The sequence below is a fragment of the Hemibagrus wyckioides genome, linkage group LG10 (genome assembly GCF_019097595.1).
Source record: "Hemibagrus wyckioides isolate EC202008001 linkage group LG10, SWU_Hwy_1.0, whole genome shotgun sequence".
NCBI lineage: Eukaryota > Metazoa > Chordata > Actinopteri > Siluriformes > Bagridae > Hemibagrus > Hemibagrus wyckioides.
Window position 1 is genome coordinate 13,173,019 of NC_080719.1, and position 16,091 is coordinate 13,189,109.

Genomic DNA, 16,091 nt, shown 5'->3' on the forward strand with positions numbered 1-16,091 from the left:
TGAGAATTCATAACATTACATTATAGCAACCTTTGAGAGATTAACAGTAACCAAAGCTGTCCAGCTCAACAATCTATACCTTCAATTATCTGCTGAACCAAATGTTCCAAATCATATTATCTTACTGATGTGTGTTGTAACCTTCACAGCCACACTGTGTTCTTGCACAGGGTTAAATTTGGAAGCAGGTCCTTTCTCGCACACACACACACACACTCTATCACTTTTTTTAAGGCAAATACAACAGCTCCAAATAAGGAGAAGGGATTTGAGCTGCTGTGAATGATTCTGGTCCAAGTCATTCCTCCATCCAAGTGGGCTGATATGGAGTCAGGGAGCTGGAAAAGGGAGGGGGCTTAACACTGTGTCTGGTAAGATTCAGGACGGCAAGATCAGGCATTGTGGTCTGCTTCAGCACCGAGTCTGCAGCTATCCTCCTCTCTCCTCGCTCTGTACCTGAGGATCTGCTTTGACTTTTTTATTTATCGCTGGGCTAAGCTGAAGTCAGATCATCATCATGGAAGCCATCAAGAAGAAGATGCAGATGCTGAAACTGGACAAGGAGAATGCCATTGACAGGGCGGAGCAGGCCGAGACTGAACAGAAAGCTGCTGAGGAGAAGTGTAAGCAGGTATGGATAGAGGGGATTCTACTTGTGTAGGTGGGATATTTGGTGTAGAATAAATCCATAGTGGCATTACCCTGAAAAACATTTCCACTGTGTAACTGTAGCACTTAACAGGTAGAAAGCAACATGAAAAACATTCACTATATTCTTCAATGGTGAAAAGAGCAAACAAACTGTAGTGAAAAATCCAGGCAAGGATGCTCCATAAGAGCATGATGGATTGTACTCTTATAGGAAAATAATCCATGATAGAGTGTACTGTTTTCCTAGAACAGCACATCCCAGTATGTTTTATTCCTCTTATACCAATTACAATGAATATTTCCAAAATAATAAACACACCAGCTTCTTCCACAAATATAATATAAACATCTTTTCACAAAAAACAGTTTATTTATTATAATCAGTATATTATCAGCCTGGGCTTATGTGGAGTGTCTGCCATACAATCCATGTGAATAAGCTGTTATTGAAGTTTATAATTCATTCATATAAACATATTTTAATTAGAGCTGGAACTACAGTACTATCAGAGCTGAAATTCTTCAACACTTTCTGACCAAATTCAACAGCGCTGTGGTATAAAGAAGTCTAACACACTAAATTCACTAATTTCTTTACAAATTGGTGGACATAAACCACTCAACATTCCAGACTACTGAGTGCACCCCTGAGTGAGCGACTCCATTGGCTGCCTGGAATCTTGGCAGGTTCTTGTGCAGCGCCACAGGAACGCAAGTGAACTGATTAGACTCAGATTAGCGAAGAGTGTTTGTGAACACTGCATGCCAGCAGTTGTTAACCTGGGCTAAAAATAAGGCATATTATCAGCTCACAGATGTGCTAGACCTGTTTTTGCTCTCCTGTTGAATGGAAATGAGTGTTTCAGTGGAATGTTCTCACTTGTGTTGCTTATTAATCTGTCATAACCTCCCTTTCAGTATGTATTAAAAAAGGTTTTACAGTTTACTAGATCATTAGTTGGCCCATGACCCTACCAGAAGATCACTGAGATCCCCATTAACTTCATTTTACCTCTAATGATCTAAACAGAAGGGCCAGAGTCTCAGAGGCCACAGGGAGAGTAGGAGTGTATTAAAAAATATGTGCATATGTGTGAACATCATGTTCAGCTCCTAATAATATGCAGGGTTTGGAACGTCAGGAATAATATTGAAATCTTAAAAGCACTCATTTGAAGATTTAGAAGAACATAATTTGTGAAATGCTATACTATATACAGAGAGCAAAGTGCTCTGAGATTTTATTTGTGAATATATTCTGCCTTCCACATGTGAATAATGAGCCATAGAGAATAAGACATGCTCATAAAATAAATCTGTATTGAGGTGATTTATGGAATGTATTTTACAGTTAAAGGGGTCAGTGACTGCTAAAAGTTTCAGGACCCCTATTTTATAGCACAATCCAAATCTGTCAATAGATGGTTCCCTATTTTTTTTTTTATTTAATTATAAAACTTCCCAGACATGGTGACACATGGTAAATATGAATATTTGTACATACCGTAGTCAATGATCTTTATAGTATGTGAAGTATTTTTCTAAAGGGCAAGAAAGTTTTTGAAAATTGTATATCACAGATTTTCCATGACATTTACATGGCATTTTTTGAATCACAATATTTATTTTCCTGAGGAATTTCTTATAAGCACTAACTAAACATGGATTCAAGTTTTAAAAAATATTAATAATTCTCCATATTATTGTGTTGTCTGTCTTCCAGTTAGACGATGAGCTGATCAGCCTGCAGAAAAAGCTGAAGCAGACTGAAGATGAACTGGACAAGTATTCTGAGGCCTTGAAGGATGCCCAGGACAAACTGGAACTTTCTGAGAAGAAAGCTGCTGATGTGAGTGAGATCCTTATTTCGACTGAGAGGACAAAACTTAAAAAATCCAAAGGTTTAGGCACATTTTGCAATAAAGTGTGAAATATATTTTAAATAATGTCTTGATTACAGTGGTACAGAGAATTTGGGCTCTTAAAGGAATGGCTATCAATAAATCAAAGCTGGAAGCAACCAGTTGGAGGCCGTTCACTGTATTATGTTATATTACACAATATTTAAACTTCCAGGAAGCATCAGTTTGAGAATACATGTGCTGAATAAAATATCTATCTATCTATCTATCTATCTATCTATCTATCTATCTATCTATCTATCTATCTATCTATCTATCTATCTATCTATCTATCTATCTGTCTGTCTGTCTATCTGTCTGTCTGTCTGTCTATCTATCTATCTATAAATACATGTTGAGGCAAGTCATATGACTGAAAGCTCACGTCACATTGCTCATCTTTGATTCCACAGCTGGTAATGGATGTGGGTTAAAATGAACACCGATTTCATGCTCAGTGAATGATTCAGTGATGGCTCCTGCACTACCAGCTGTGAGCCGGCTTTGATCAGATGTATGTCAGCGTGCAAAGCGCTGTGTGTAATACATTCCTGTCCTCAAATCACTATAGATGAGCTCCGAATATCACAAAACCGAGGACTTGTGTGATAGGAATTTCGACACTTTTGGATCGACTCACCAGTAGAGTCACATCATTCTACGGGTCCAAAAGTGTTAAAATGTCAAAATGTTTGTTATATCTTGAACAATTATTTTTTTTCCTAACTATGGCCAGAAATGTACTATGAAATCTTACATTATCTACTAATTACTAAACTTAAAAACAGGTATGACACTGTAAAGCGAGAAATCTAAATGACTGAATTGAACGATTTCTCAGACCAATCCTGTGACGTTTTTTTTAACTGCAAATAAGTGTCTCATTTTACTGTAATATTCCCTTAAAACAACGAGAGGACTTAGCCATGCTAGCACATTTATTCCAGCTGGCCCTGATCATGAGTCTGACTGTTTACAGAAGCTCATTGTAGTGTGTTCCTGCTAATCCTCACATGCAAGTTTGGATATATTAACATAGATGTGAGCAGTAAGTCTTCTTTAAAGAGTCTGATTATGTAAATATGTAAAATGAGATGCACTTCAGTGATTAAGAACATGTGTAGGGACAGTTTGCATAATGCAGTTCCATTTCACTTGCCTTGTTTATATTCAGTGTCTAATTGTGCACTGTTTAGCTGAAGGTTGCAGCAGGCAATAGATTGCTTTAACAGAAGCCTGGAATTTCTGTAAAGTGCCTTTCACAGAAAAATCCTGCATTTTTTGTATGTGGCCACAGTGTTCTAGCGCATACTAACCATATTACTAACTATAACACTCTTGTGTTTTATTAAAAAAAAAACAACACTTTGCAGTGAAGCCTAAAGAGTCAGAAATCACTGCTGTTTCCAGTACTTTCTTTGTAACTTGGCCCTAGAAGTCTGTTTCAGTCCTCTATGCCACATGTCATGGATTAGGCAAAACCATAAACTAATTATACATCTGAATTCCCAACTGCAAAAGAGGAAGAAAGAGGAAAGAAATTCCCCACAGCAAACAAACCTTTTGACATGGGGGGATGAGCAGGGCTTTTTTGCATGCCTGTTACTGATAAGCGTAAAGAGCAATAGGGGGTGCGAGAGGGGACGTATAGCACAGCAGCCCAGGAATTCCAAGAATCCAGCCAAAACAAACGAAAAAGGCCACACTCCTGTGTGTAATCAAATCAATGCCCCCTGACTCCGGTTGCTCTTAAGCAGAGAGGTAAACATCTCTAAAACTATGAGTTAACATCACAGTATACAAAACACTGGATCACATCTTCTCCCAGTGTGGTTTGTTTCAGGGAGACATATATCATTAAATCAACTAATACTAAACTAATATATCATTCAATTCATTGTAATCCATTATTGGTGTATTACAATGTGTGTGATTGTTGATATGATAAACATTTTTAGATGGAGACTTCTGTATCAGAGTTCTAAAAGTAAGAGGAAAAGCTGCACCTTTAGGTTAAAGTCTGTGATGCTCTGCCATACATTCTTTTTCTCTGCACTATTATTTTACTTTTAAATTATAGATACTGTTCTGAATACATTACAAATGTGCTAAAGGTTGACTTGAGATCATTATACGGTCGATAAATTACATTATAGCCTGGTGTTTAAATCCCTACTGGACGGACATCAGTTACTAGCCCACGTGTTAGCCCCGCCCATGCTTAATGTATTCACTAATGCAAGGTTTCTATTGGACCTTCGCGGTGACGTTTGGAAGCAGGCTTTCCGTTTCCAGCCGTTTTTTATGGCTGGATTCAGTGCGTAGTCACCCGTTACATTCCTAAAAACCCAGAGAGACAGGAACTGTGTCCTAACAGACTCCTACCCTTTTATATTTTTGTGCTTTTTGTACTTCGCACGGAATCTGGAAGGACATAAGAAGAAGTCTCATTCCTGTCAAGTTTTACCCATTAGCTATCACTTGCACGCGCATCCAAGTTCAGTTTAATAGACTTTTTCAGGGTTGTATTTTTTTAATAGACTGTGAATTATTTATTTATTAGTTAGGTTCGTTTTTATTATTCGTTTTTTTGTATCAAAACATATTAAAAAACACAAAATGGCAGGTGCAATGTCTTTGGACGCGGTAAAGAGAAAAATCCAGGCTCTTCACGCGCAGGCGGACGGCGCGGAGGAGCGCGCGCTGAGTTTACAGAGAGAGCTCGAGCTGGAACGGCAGCAACGTGAAAACGTGAGCGATGAATACGCGATTCGCGTCCTTTTCCTTCTTCTGAGCTCCTTTACACTGTTTTCTTCTTTATTTCCAGTTTCAGGTCTGTACAAATGGTTCCTCAAAGGTTCTTTGGGGCATTAGTGGTTCTAGTGTTGTAGGTTCTACTAGGAACCACCCTTTTGGACTCGAACGAACCACTGTTAGGTTTCTGCATCTTTGAAAGGAGTTCTAGTTTTTTCGTGTACTTCCTCACTGTACTCCAAATCTGATATTTTATAACTGTATAACCATGATTCATGTTGAAAGAATGCAAAACTTCCCAGAGCTTGCTGAAGTTGTGTTTATAGGAAGTAAGCGTGAATGAGTGGTGTGCACGTATCATTATTTCCTGTGAAGGGTGCAGACAGGATGTCCACTACGACTTCTGTCCTGCAGGGTAGAGACAAAGAGCTGATGGTGTTCAATGGATTAAATAATCTTAAAATCATTTCCTTCTATTCAGTGGCAGTTTTTGTTCCTTTAAAAAATGTCCAAGAATTCCATTAAAATATTTAAACAGAGCAAAGGGAAGACAGGATGCACCCTCCTCCACTCCCACATCTAGATACTATTCTTCATGATAGCACTTGTGACTTTCCAAAAAAGCTGCTGGTTGGTTTTAACTTTATCACAGCATCGTAGAAACATTTATATTGCGATAAGGCGTTATTTCCTAGGTTTGGTGGTTCCTAGAGAACCATACGGAACTCAAGTATCATGCTAATGAGGCTGTCAGTGCCATAGTACTAGTCATCTTGTAGATCTCTCCCTTGATCAGCAGTTCTTCAGGATATAGGGTGTGGGAGACCAGTTGTTGAGGCACTTGAAATTAGTGATTAGTGGAACATAACGAGTATAAATCCCAGCATCAACAAGCTGCCACTGTTGGGTCCTAGTACAAGGCCTTTAATCTCTCAACTGCTGAGTTGTGTCCTGTCTCTTGCATAGGGAGAAGGATGCTAGTTGCAAACGGCTACCTGTTGGACACTACAAAGAGTGTGCCTCAGTTAAAGGACTTACATAAAAGAAATAGAAATGGACATGTTAGACATACGGAGTAGGCACAGGACTTGCATAGGAAGTAGAAAAGTATTGTCTCCTTGTTCAAATCGTCTCCCAAATCACATCTGTAAATGTTTGTTGGAGTTACGATGTCAGGCTATCACTGTGCAGTGTGATATGTGATCCAGGTGTGACGCTTCAATAAAAATAATCTGATATTTCAGAGTTCGTAAGTTGTGAAACAATGATGATGCTGAGTGTATTTACAGTGTGTTTTTATGTGGTTTGTGTTGATATTTCTGACCATCGTTATCATTCTGTCTTACCACTGTCCACATACATGACTTTAACTATATTGTCTATTGTATGTTAACTATATTCACACAATTTGAACACTGAATTTGACTGCATATGAAATGTAGATGTGTCAAGAGTCCTTATATAGAAATGACAGAAGCTCAGAGTGGGTGTGTCCGTGTATGTCCATATATGGAAGTTCAGAATGATTTGGCATATTCCTAAATGTTCACAGTCCTCACTAATTTGACAGGATATATAGAAAACATTTGAGGTTATTAAAACTTCTACTCTGAAAACTAAATCTGGCTAAAAGTCTGAAAGGTAAGGTCTAAGGGTTATGGTATGATTAAAGGCTTTTAAAGGTGAATATCACACCACTGAGCTGCCTTTGTCCCATTTTGGACAGTGGTGTTCCCTCAGGAGCTGATTCAGGATGTCATTCCTGTTCCACATCTGCGCTTCCTGTGCACCCAGATCAGCACACAGATAGGCAGGAAGTTGGCCTGAACTTAAATGAAGGTTCATTTACATGGATGGAGATGTGAGTTTTGTGAATATTGCTAGGTTATGTTCCAATTTAATTAGGTTGCTGTTATTAGACACAAAATACCAAAGTATAAATAATTGCTGACTTCACAGTTTTGACATTCACTTCATCAGAACTTCTCCTCTTGTGACTTGTGACCTGTGAGGATATGGCTAATCTTTCATAAGCTTGTGTAAGCATTTACATTACCCAAGGCTGTTTGTAGTTGTAGAAGCTAGTGTAAGTTCTATAAGTAGTTGTGTAAGACCTCCAAACCACCAGGGGGCCCTGTAAAAATGCAGGATTTATTTTTTAAATTTGGGACGTCATTGAGGACCCCCAAAGCTTCAGAAACAATCCTACCATCATGGAGATGCACTGTGTGCAAAATAGCAGCCTCCAGTATAACATTGTGGTGCATGTCTAAACCATACATACACATGTGTCACCTTGGATCATGCTGAGGTGTTCTTGGACTTGCTGAAGTGGCTTCTGATAAAATGTTGTCTATAAACATGGAAAAATGGAGGTCACAGAGCTAAAAAAACAGACATATATCCAACCATTGTCTTCCTCAGAACAGGTTGGTGTTAATTTACATCAGCATCAGAATCAGATAGTAGGAGGGGCCTAAAGTTTATAGGCTGAGTTGTATGTTAGAAATCATTGGATGTTTTCCAAACAGTTATAGGATAAATAAATTAATTTTGGGGTTGAAAGAAAAAATATTAGTCTAAATACGTGATTTTGTGATTTTTGGTGTACTGAAATATTATATTGTGACACAATCCATTTAAAGTGTATAGACTGTTGTCTTAAAATGTATTTGGCTTTGAAATTGTTCCAAAATCACCATTTTGGGATTAATATCACATATTAAATAACCTGCAGGAACAAGTGATTAATGTGTGCGAACCTCACAGCAAAAATAAAATAAATTCACTTTGAGGCAGGCTTTAATGTCAAGTTAAGCTAGGCTAAGTAAGGAAAAAAAAAACACATTTGGCCGTGTTGTTATAGGAAAAGAATTGGGGCAGTTATATACAGTGTGAGATATTATTACCATCACAAAGTTGATATGTTTTCATACAGTGTTGTATATCAGTGTTATATTCTTCTTATGCCACAGCAACTTGCCAATGGTTACAATTTTAATTCATCAAAGAATGACACATAGTATTTTTGTGTGCTTATAGGTACATTTCATGTTGTGGAACATCTGTGAAAGGCCTTAAGCACATTAATATAAACCTATAATTTGCTGAAGGCAATACTGGCAGAGCTGCTGTGGTATAAATGAGAGTATATTATAATAATATCATAGCTGAAGAGTTCAGCGAGTCCATCTCACCCTGTCACTGTGGGCATGTGGGAAAAAAGCTCTGCTGTGTGCCGCAACCCGATCACTATTCCCCAATCTCATCTCTTCTGCTCATATTGTGTCGGACACACATGGCTCCATTTAGCAGGTTTTTTTCCCTACCGATTGCACTCATGTCTTCCTGGCCCTCCACTGCGGTCATTCACCAGTGTGTGTGTGTTTTACCATATAAGGCATGCATTCCCAGACATCAGGGGAACGCAGTGACTAAGGAAAGGAGTGTTCTGACCCTGAGAGGGAAGAAGGGCGGGACATGGATGTAGAGGGTAGAGGATGTAGAGTGCGTCGATTTCCTGTGTGCCTTTTTTTCTCCACCTCTCTTTGTCACCAGCTTCCTCATCTTCCCCACCTTGTGTGTTCATGTTCATTCTGAATGATTGTTATACACATTTCAAATTATTTCCAGCCTTCCACTGTGAATCACCCATAAGTATTCTGACTGTGCGTCCAGATAAAATGTAAAACCAACACAGTTTTGTTTTTTTGCATTTTTGCAAGTGTTTTTAGCTAAAGTATCTGTTTTGAAGAGAATACTGAAGACACCTGCCAAATTTGTGGGCTCTGCCTTTAGGGGAAGTCAAAGTTTTAATAATCTGGTTCTGTATTTCATTACACTGGAATGGATAAAACAAACTCTCAAGCACTATAGCATGATGAGTTTTTCAGAGCCTTGGTTGAATGTTTATTGGTTGAACACCTTTTTTGTTAAAGTAGGTGACCCTAGGCCATATTTAGTGACAAAAAGTACCAGACTCTTTAGTGAAATTTGGAAATCTGGCTTGCAAGATTACATGCAGACACAATGAGTCTGACTTTTCAATATAAGTGAGCAATATGACAAAAATGACCATATCATGATATGTGAAAACTTTTTTTATGGTACACAATGTAACACTATATTTAGGTATGCTAACAAACTGACAGCAAAACAATGGTGGTGCTGCTCCATTTGGAAAACAGAGTTAGTTTAATGATAGATTTATGTAACATCTACAAAAAATAAGCTAACATTGAAAAGTTGAGGGAACTTGTGAGGAGCTTGAAGATGGGATTCCATGGGATATCTGATTTCTTTGGCTCTTTATTGCTTTTTCAACGGCTGGCAATAATCCGGCTGTCAAATTGTCATATCTTTCTGACAGTGTAGCAGTGTGCATGCACAATTCAACCATGCTGAACCATTCTGTGTGTAATTATATGCTAATGATTAGAGTAGGAAGTGTCTGATTGTTTACGTTGGCTTGGGGCTGCCTGCAGACAGAAAATTGCCACAGAGGCTCCGTTGTGTCCTTTTCTCTAGGAGAAGCTTTGTTTGACAGGCTCTCTGAGAGCGGGGCTCATTGAGAGAGTAAATATTTCTTTTGTTTGCTTTTTACTATACATAAAATAGAGGCAGAGTGCCTTGTTTGTCTTTTGTTTATTGATGATACTATAGGATATGAAGGAGGAGGATTTGAAGGACACTGCTTTACAGTGTATTCACACAAACAAGAACCAATTTGGCTCCTGTGGGTGTGGCCTGTTTACCTTTTTTTCAGTTCATTTGTTTATTATTCCACACCAAACAGTGTTAAATGGGAAGTAAATGAAGGTAGGAACTGAAGGTGAAGAGAATTGAGGAAACATCAGCCAATACCAAATCTCAGTTTAAAGAGGAGTGACATTTTCACTACAGCGTCACTAAAGTGTGACAGGACTGATATTGACTGTATTCTCAATTGCTAAAATGACACATCACTGGTATAAAATGTGAAAATTAAAGGTGCAATGAAACATTAACATTTTATGATGTTAATAATTAATATTGGGCTGTATAAGTAGGGTAGCTAGCTAACTGACTGCTTTGTGCATTTATTTTTGACAACAGCCTGAATATCCCCAGATAAATGTAAGACTATTTGTGTAACCCTTTCTAGCTTCAAACTAGCTAAAAATAAGTTTTTACACTTATGTATCAATCAGCCTTCCTTTGTTTGAAGCCACTATTCCACCGGAGCATGTTTTACAGCACAACCCCTAGCCATGGACTAAACTCAACTCAACTCTAGCTTTCATCTGTTGCTTGCTAGGGAAGGATTCTGAAAATTGTGGCTATTTAACAAAGATACACTAAAATTTTCATATAAAACTGTTGCTGCCATTTCAGCAGAATGGTTTCACTTAGTATTAGTAAGGTAAAATGTTCTCTTAGAAGGGAATAGGCACACTATTGTCTATTTGCTCTCATCACATTGTGATCTATCAAAGTCCTGACCTCTGATTCTATGTTTTCAGGCTGAAGCCGATGTGGCAGCTCTGAACCGCAGGATCCAGCTGGTGGAGGAGGAGTTGGACCGGGCGCAGGAGAGGCTGGGCACTGCACTGCAAAAACTGGAGGAAGCTGAGAAAGCAGCAGATGAGAGCGAGAGGTGAAAAGATTGAGAAGTGCCCCATGGCATGATGAGCTGCATGCATTTATTCTGTTGTTGTTGTTGTTGTCGTCTCGACATAGAATCAATTTTGCATTCGCATTTTATTATATTGCTGAAAATATTGCAACAAAATAAGCTGGTGGCTTCTTGCATAGACAGTGTACCTTCTTACATGGATCCCTTGTTTGTTCTTTGAATAGTTTACACATCTTGCTTAGTTATTGGGTTCCACTTTTTGAAATAGGAAACCCTGTATTGTAGCATTTCATATAAAAAGATTTCAGAAAAATTCCTTTGGATCTATATCCCTGAAGAAACTATTTTTTGGGTTTGATATATTGGAATAACCTTTACAGTTTTACAGAAGATTCCAGCCTTACATTACTGAAGGTTGGAAGTCAGTGGCTCTTTGGAAGATACGTAAAGGCATTAGCTCTGAGGTCAGTGACATCATCATTGGTTTTCTGTGTCCACCAGAGGCATGAAGGTGATTGAGAACCGTGCAATGAAGGATGAGGAGAAAATGGAGATACAGGAGATGCAGCTAAAGGAAGCCAAGCACATCGCTGAAGAGGCCGACCGAAAATATGAAGAGGTGAGTCAAGAACATTATTAAAATTTAATCATGTAGATGATAACCTGAGTTCCACTGTGGAATTTCACCATGTTAAACAAGTCCATGGAAATTAACTATAGAGATATGAGCTTTATATCCATGAAGAAATATCGATGGCGCACACAAATTTCCCCTGATTGTTAGCTGGCTGTTTGTTGTTTTACTTGTGTGCTGTTCAGTTTTCATCACCTGATTGTGGAATGTTCTTAGGTAATGAGAACCAAAATGAGGAATGCTCAAAAACAAGCACTTTTCAGCACTCTTGCACAGACACATGTACCAACACACACACACACTACACACCGAGTTCAGCTCATCCCTCGCTGTGAAGCTCTCGTCTCTCTCTCTGTTGCACTTTCGCAACTCCCCCTTTATTTTCTCCACACCACTCACTGAAATACTACTGAGAGCACACATTAGGAACAACCTGCCAGTGTAGGCTCTTCTTTAGCACTCACTCTCCCAACTCCACCCAGCTTTGTGGCTAGAAACACAAATATACTTTTTAAACACAGTTAGCTCTTAAAATAAAGGGCAAGCTAAATAATCAAGGCTAGCTAGTGATTTAAAACGCTGCCCATTGGACTTACTGCATGTAAGCCTGAAATAACACCTAGCCATCTACAAGAAGGCAAGCTGCTAACTAAGTAAGCCTAGCTAGTGGGTTAAATATATTGCCTATCTAGTTGTGTTTATGTTACAAGTTAAACACACTTAGCCCATAAAAGACTTCAGGCAATCTACAAATATAAATGTTACCTTCTCAACTTGATTTAAAACATAGCTGTTTAAATAATCTTAATAATGAAGAGAAAGCTTATAACAGCTAACCAGTTCAGTAACAATATTTGTCAGCTGTGTTAACTAACGTCTATCATGGAATAATGCCTGACAGTGTACAAACACAGATATGCCCAGTGTCTCAGATTAGATAGCAACAAGCTCACATCAATAAATACAGTAGATAACTAAAGAATGTAGCCAGCATGTGAGATATATTACAAAGATGTGATAGCACCAGGAATGATTTGTGGACTGACTGGATTGCCATTTCTGCTTTAGGTGGCTCGTAAACTTGTGATTCTTGAAGGTGAGCTGGAACGAGCTGAAGAGAGAGCCGAGATGTCTGAATGGCAAGTGCTCAAGTTTTTTTCCTCAATTTGTACCAGAATAGGTTTTCATTTTATTCTTGGCTCATAAATGCTGTGGTTTGCATTTTTTGGTTTCTTACAGCAAAGTCAGTGATTTAGAGGAGGAGCTAAAGAATGTAACCAACAACCTCAAGTCCCTAGAAGCTCAGGCAGAGAAAGTAAGATAACCATTTCCATTTTTCAGTAAATCTACAACTCAGTTTTGCTAATGAATTAATGCATTCCTGCATCACCATCTTCTCTGTTTCAGTACTCAGAAAAAGAAGACAAGTACGAGGAGGAGATTAAGGTTCTCAGTGACAAGCTGAAGGAGGTACAGTGCTGTTGTTTTGTGAATGATATGTGGGGAATGATGATGGTGTGTGTAAGAGTTTTAATTGATCATCTGTCTCTTCTCTGTTATGTGTGATCAGGCTGAGACCCGAGCCGAGTTTGCAGAGAGAACAGTGGCTAAACTGGAAAAAACCATTGATGACCTGGAAGGTACAAACATTTTTGCTTTAATAGCAAAAATAGGCTGCAGAATCAATGATGTGTTTTCCTAAATTTCATTTTAATCTGTAGAACAGATATATATCTTTTCTACACATCGCATTCTCATAACATTTATGGAACACTAAGGAAAACGTAATAACAGTGGTAGATATAATTAAACAAACAACATAATACCTTTAATTAAGTAGTATGTCAATACACCAATGCTGTCTATAATAGTAAAGCAGCCTGTTCAGTGCACAGAATGCAGTTTGGGATGCTTATTGGTACTTGAAGCCTATTAAATCATGTTAAAGAAGAATGTAATGCTACCAATTGTTCTCCCTCAAGTTGCTTGCACTAAATGTTTGAGGATGAAATCCTGTAGCTTTAGGAAAATTAGACCTTGAATGAGTTATTACAGGATTTTTATAGCTACACACTCTCAGTAGAAAAAAATAGATACTAAACTGTACTTTCTTGTTTGCTGGTGTGGTACATTTTGGTACTCATTATCTGGTACCTTAAAGCTTATTAAAGCTGCAACAGCAGTCCTAAATCCACTTATGTGACATTAGTCATTTTGAATGTATTCTATGCTCACATTTTCAGGAGAATTTACATAATAAAGGTACAACCTATGTACCCTAGAACGTATCATCCCAACATCAATGAACATTACAGTTTAGTAGCCTTTTTTAAAATTGTACAGAAAAGATATTTTATTATTCCTGTTTTATTTTATTCCAAAATCTGTCAGAAGGATCGTTTTGGCTGCAACTGAGACTTGAATGTTTAAAAGTTCCTCAGCATGCACTTTTCTCTCTTCCTGTACAAAATGACGTTCAGATATCAAGCATGGCTACAGTTTCATAGTCCATAGCAGTCATAAAGAATTTCAATACAACATGGCAGCATCTTGTTTTAATCTGGTCTGGGAGTTTCGTATTTCAGCAAGTTGGAGTGTTTCTCCTGCAAGCTATTTATTCTGCTGAATTTATGGAATCAGCTGAGACAGGCTGAGCGTTTCTATAATCCCGAGAGGAATAAAGAATGTCTGCTGTCCGTGGAAGAGAAACACAGCTTCCTGTGAAAGGCATTCGGTTTGTGCCGGCTACGTAGACCTATATGTGCGAAAGCAAGCTGAGGGTATATTTGCTAGATGGAAATTTTACGAGTAGCTCATCGCTCACCTCAGTGGGATTTGCACAAGTTCTTAAAGAGGATAGCAGCAGCTTGATTATCATTTTTTTCTGTGGCTTTGGTTTTTCCACACTTATTCTGCTTCATCTGCTAAATCTGCTTTCTTTCTCTCCCTCTCCTTCTGTCTCTGTTCGGCATATCCTGTGCTTGCTTTTTTCCTGCTGATCTCCAGACGAGTTGTATGCACAGAAGCTGAAATACAAGGCCATCTCGGAGGAGCTGGACCATGCCCTCAATGATATGACCTCCCTGTAGACGCTGCTTTCTCTTCTCTCGGTTTCTGTTTCTCTCTCTCTCTCTCTCTCTCTCTCTCTCTCTCTCACTCTCTGCCTCTCTTTCTCTCTCTGGCTGCCTGGGATATCTTACCCACCGTCTGCTGATTTACTATGCAAAGGAAAATAAAAGCTCTCTTTTCCTATTTTCCACCATGCTTTCTTTCATGCTTTCAAAACATAAGATATGAAAAATTAAAATATAAGAGCACATTATTACACACACGCACACACCCATACCCACACACCTATATATGTCTCATGCTATCATTTGTATGTATCTTATATAATACAAACAATTACACATTAATTACATATTTATATTTATTATAGTATTACACTATTTGATCAGTCATCAGTTTTGTTGTATGTTTTGAAAGTCAACAGGTGAGCTAAAGTTTACATTTCGAGTTCACACCCTGTGTGTCTTCCCTCTCACTCCTAAATGTGTTTTTATTGTTTCCGAGGCATGAGTTGAAACTCCAGCTATTTGCATGTTAGGTTATTACAAATAGACCCACACTTTTCACTTAGTGCATGCAAATGAACCTTACAGCTGCAGAGTTACAGTGAATCAGAAAAATACTAACAGCCACAGAGGAAAAGTAAAATCACCTCAGTTGTTTTTCTCGTGTGCAGTATGCATTAAGCAAAACAATTCCGAGCACTCATTTTGCTTTTTTATCTTACCTTTCTGTAGAAAAATTAGCAAGCGCCAAAGAAGAAAACCTCGGAATGCATCAAGTCCTGGATCAGACACTGCTAGAGTTGAACAACATATGAAAAATAGGAGAAAGGAGTTTCATCTTGTGACATTCCTCAAACAGCTTCATTCCTCATGTTTGTCTAAACAAATTTCACAGAGGATTAATTTAATTTGTTTGTATTTCAGTCTTAGTTAATATCACACTCTTAGCTTAACGTTGGTGGTAAAAGTGAAATGCACGTTTGTTTACATTGTATTTGACAAATATGTGCAAACATCCGAAAACTTCCCGAGTGTAACGTGTAACTTGGATGGAGACGCCATCTAGTGGCCATTCGAATTTTTATAAACATGTCATTTGAACAATTTTGTTTCGCTATTACTATTAAAAAAAATGTGTTAATCATTTTCTATTTCTGCCCCGAGCTGATGATAATGCATAAAAATGGATGCTAGAGGGATCAAAGACATTATAATATGCCTTTTTGTATACAGTTAATAATGACTTTTTACAGAAAACACTCAATGTACCTTTAAATTGAACTGCTGGATGTGTTAATAAGTGTGATGTAGTTCAGTACTGAGCTGAAAACATTCCACTCTTCATGAGGACCAAAATCACATTTCATTTATTTTTATTTCTATCTGTTTCACATTCTGTGTTTCTTGAAACATTTTTCCACTTTGCATGTAATAAATTTGTATAAAAATGTTAAAGCCTCGTT

General features: G+C 38.1%; 1 protein-coding gene across 4 annotated transcripts; it reads left to right on the forward strand.

Annotated features, from left to right (window-relative positions):
- The first annotated feature begins 330 nt into the window (after positions 1–330).
- On the forward strand, positions 331–16,083 carry tpm4a (tropomyosin 4a). 4 transcript variants are annotated; one of them, XM_058400864.1, is made up of 9 exons: positions 331–631; positions 2,375–2,500; positions 10,808–10,941; positions 11,422–11,539; positions 12,623–12,693; positions 12,794–12,869; positions 12,962–13,024; positions 13,125–13,194; positions 15,361–16,083. In XM_058400864.1, the coding sequence occupies exons 1-9, from the start codon at positions 518–520 to the stop codon at positions 15,441–15,443; spliced, it is 855 nt and encodes a 284-aa protein (XP_058256847.1). In that variant the 5' UTR covers positions 331–517; the 3' UTR covers positions 15,444–16,083. The 4 variants fall into 4 exon arrangements, with proteins under 4 accessions (XP_058256847.1, XP_058256846.1, XP_058256849.1 ...); XM_058400863.1 differs by lacking the exon at positions 15,361–16,083 and adding an exon at positions 14,561–14,811 and having other exon boundaries at positions 332–631; XM_058400866.1 differs by lacking the exons at positions 331–631; positions 2,375–2,500 and adding an exon at positions 4,882–5,303.
- The last annotated feature ends 8 nt before the right edge of the window (positions 16,084–16,091 follow it).